Here is a 3,624-nt window from a genome sequence, read left to right as displayed (position 1 = left end):
CCCCCACACATGATGGCACCCTCCACTCCCATCCCCCTTCCCCGCACCACTCACACACTCCGCCTCATTCTGCCTCCTTCTCTGCCCCCCACCGCACACACACACACACACACACACACACACACACTCAGACCCAGGCTTTGTCTGGAGAGCCTGCCCCCCCCCCCCCCCCCCCCGCCCCGCCCCGCCCTGGTGGGTGTGAGGTCCTAGGAGGAGGGTGGGGGATTCCCCTGGCGGGGGAGGGGGACCGACACGTCAGCCCCCGCATCAGCGTGGACGGGGGCGAGCGCGGGGGTGGGGGTGGGGGCGGGGGCGGGCAGAGGCTTAAATAGGCGGCTCTGGAGCCCAGACCCAGCGCGGACTGAGAAGGCGGTGGCTGCGGCAGCGTCGAGTGTCCGAGCCGGCGTCTGCGAGTGGATTGTATCCGAGCCCGGGACCTAGTTTTGACCGTGTCCGTGTGCGAGTGGGTGAGTGTCCTGGCGGAGCGGGGTGCGGGTGGTCGCACTGTCTGGGTCGCGGATGGACGAGTCGGGAGGCTGGGTCACCAGTCAGGGCGCAAGGCCCTTCACGGCTGGGAGGGGACCACGGCAGGTCCTCGGCCCCAGCATCTTGCCTGACCCCGAGTCGGGCAGGCGGGCCCGGGGTCCAGCCTCCCGCTCCATTTCCACTGCGGCTTACGCGGCCATGCCGATTCCCGTTCCACAGACGGCGTCAGACGCGATGACTCTGAATGGCGGCGGCAGCGGAGCGGGCGGGAGCCGCGGCGGGGGCCGGGAGCGCGAGCGCCGTCGGGGCAGCACCCCCTGGGGCCCCGCGCCCCCGCTGCACCGCCGAAGCATGCCGGTGGATGAGCGCGACCTGCAGGCGGCGCTGGCTCCCGGAGCTCGGGCAGCGGCCACAGCTGGGCCCGGACCCCAGGGTCCGAGGCTGGACTGGCCCGAGGGCTCTTCCGACTCGCTCAGCTCCGGGGGCAGCGACTCAGACGAGAGCGTTTACAAGGTGCTGCTGCTGGGGGCGCCTGGCGTGGGCAAGAGCGCTCTGGCGCGTATCTTCGGTGGTGTAGAGGATGGGCCTGAAGCAGAGGCTGCAGGTGAGGGCTGGGACTATTCACGCGAGAGGAGATCGCAGGGTTAGGACTGGGGTCCGCAGGGCTAGGGACCTGGTTTAAAAACAACAACTAGCATAGGATTCTGAAAGCACTTTCAGAAACATGCGTCTACCTACCCATTTCACAGATGGGGAAACTAAGGGAGAAGGGACCCATATTGGTAGGGGAAGATATGCCTAGAGTAGAAGGCCCAGGGCATTCATAGGATAACTCTGTAGGATGGGGACAGGCATCCCTCCCTGCCAGAGCTGGCAAGAACACAGCCAGAAGGAGTTTCTACGACAGGAGCCCTAGGTGACCAAGGCCCCCAAGAGATGTGACAGTCACTGTTCTAACAAAGGCCACTGTGGTTAGAGCTGCCCGGGGCACAGGCAACAGGAGGACAGGGCCACAGGAGTGGCCACCCAGGACACCCAGCTAGCTTGGGGAAGGGGTGTCTTGGTGCCCTCCACCCCCTACTTCCCAGCCCTGTCACTTCTGTTGCCACATAGCAGCCATCAGTGGAGGGGAAGGTTAGGGGGGCTCTGGGGAGGAGTTGGAGGGTGTGGCCAGAACAGGAAACCTGGCGCATGGGGGGCAGTAACAGGTAACCTGACTCCGGGTCTCCCACCTAGGGCACACGTATGATCGCTCCATCGTGGTGGACGGAGAAGAGGCATCGCTCATGGTCTATGACATTTGGGAGCAGGTGGGATGCAGACTGACACCCGGGGCAGGGTGGGAGGGGTGGGTTGGTGGTAGGGGCCTGCTGAGAGTGACAGCTTTGTAGCTGCCACATGAGGACTATTGGGTAGATGTGTGCATGTGTGTTTCCTAGGATGGTGGCCGCTGGCTACCAGGCCACTGCATGGCTATGGGAGATGCATACGTCATCGTGTACTCAGTGACAGACAAAGCAAGCTTCGAGAAGGCCTCAGAACTGCGGGTCCAGCTGCGGCGGGCACGGCAGACAGACGACGTGCCCATCATCCTAGTGGGCAACAAGAGCGACCTGGTGCGCTCTCGTGAGGTCTCTTTGGATGGTGAGTAGGGAGCGGGTGGGAAAGGGGGGGCAGATCCTGGCTGGGCTGTGGTCCACTCAGTCTTGACTCAGCTCGAGTCCCTGGGGATCGTCAGTGGCTAAAAATGTTCAGGAAGAAAATTCGAGGTGGAGACAGGGAGAGCTGCTCCCCTCCCACAGGACTCCCAAAGACTTGAGAGTGTTGGGGAAAAGACCAAACGCTCTAGGGAAGGTAGAGGCTTCTGGGCGCTGAGCTGGGTCACCTCCTCTCCTGTCCTCTTTGGCCCTGGCTTGACAGATGAGGGGTGAGAAGAATGCAGGGCGCTGGGCCGGGGGTCAGAGCCTGGATTCCAGACCCAGGCTAGTCTTGGTGTAGGCTTGCCCCTGGAGAGGACCCTCCTCTCTTGGGCTCAGCATCCTCCTCTGTTGCCCCTAGAACTGAGCCCCTCAGAGGAACCTAGCAATGACTTGGTGACATCCCCCTCTTTCCACTGGTCATTCATTATGATATAACAGCAAACCACAAAACACTAAGCTATCCAACAAAGTTCTCACTTACCTGTGTTGACTACTGTGGCGCTTTTATTTACATATCAGACTGCAGATTATTTCAGTAAATAAGTCTCCTTTTTGTGGGCCTTTGTGAGCTCCTTAAACACTGCGCACTCTGCCAGCTGGGTGACCCAGTCATGCCCGGGACCCTCTATATAGGAGCTGGGGGTCTCTGTGTTTTGGGGGAGGACCCAGGGCTCTCCCTTCCCTTAACCACAGATTCCTGAGTGGTAGCTGCCATGGGGTGGCGAGGGTTTGAGTGGGCTCCACACCCACCTACTCTTTGTTTACTGGCATGTGTCTGTTCCCACCTACACCAGAGGGCCGGGCCTGTGCCGTAGTCTTTGACTGCAAGTTTATTGAGACGTCGGCTGCGCTGCACCACAATGTCCAAGCGCTGTTTGAGGGTGTCGTGCGCCAGATACGCCTGCGTCGGGACAGCAAAGAGGCCAATGCGCGTCGGCAAGCTGGGCGGCGAGAGAGCCTTGGCAAGAAGGCAAAGCGCTTCCTGGGCCGCATCGTAGCCCGCAACAGCCGCAAGATGGCCTTTCGCGCCAAGTCCAAGTCCTGCCATGACCTCTCAGTGCTCTAGGCCCCACGGGCACTCACTGCGTTGTGCAGAGTGATGGGCAGATTGGTGGGCTGGCCCAGCCAACGCCCCAGGGGCCTCAGGGCTGGCTCAGACTCTGGGCATCCCCCACCTCATGGTCATGGACAGACAGACAGTGCTGCCCAGGGAGGTGGCTCCCAGTGGCCATTGAGGGCTGGGCCCACAGAGATGCGTGTGCAGGCCCATGTGCGTCCCAGGCAGCAGCCCGAGCCCAACCCATGGGGCAGGCCTGTGTGTGGGGAGAGGACTCTGCTTTTCTCCACATCCAGGCGTGCATGCCCTGGAGAGAGGCTGTTCAGTGCAGTGGCTATTTGTTTACATGCAGATTTTTGTAATAAAGACTATTTCCTGATA

The 3,624-nt window shown here is 61.5% G+C and overlaps 1 protein-coding gene across 1 annotated transcript; it reads left to right on the top strand.

Annotated features, from left to right (window-relative positions):
• The first annotated feature begins 325 nt into the window (after positions 1-325).
• On the top strand, positions 326-3,624 carry RRAD (RRAD, Ras related glycolysis inhibitor and calcium channel regulator). The gene is made up of 5 exons (XM_014854245.3): positions 326-467; positions 706-1,090; positions 1,723-1,796; positions 1,926-2,130; positions 2,981-3,624. Exons 2-5 carry the CDS (start codon positions 721-723, stop codon positions 3,250-3,252), a joined length of 921 nt encoding a protein of 306 aa, XP_014709731.1. The 5' UTR covers positions 326-467; positions 706-720; the 3' UTR covers positions 3,253-3,624.

Source organism: Equus asinus, chromosome 28 (assembly GCF_041296235.1).
Source record: "Equus asinus isolate D_3611 breed Donkey chromosome 28, EquAss-T2T_v2, whole genome shotgun sequence".
NCBI classification, from domain to species: domain Eukaryota; kingdom Metazoa; phylum Chordata; class Mammalia; order Perissodactyla; family Equidae; genus Equus; species Equus asinus.
The sequence above is the reverse complement of the archived record's forward strand: the minus strand, read 5'-3'. Positions and strand labels throughout refer to the sequence as shown.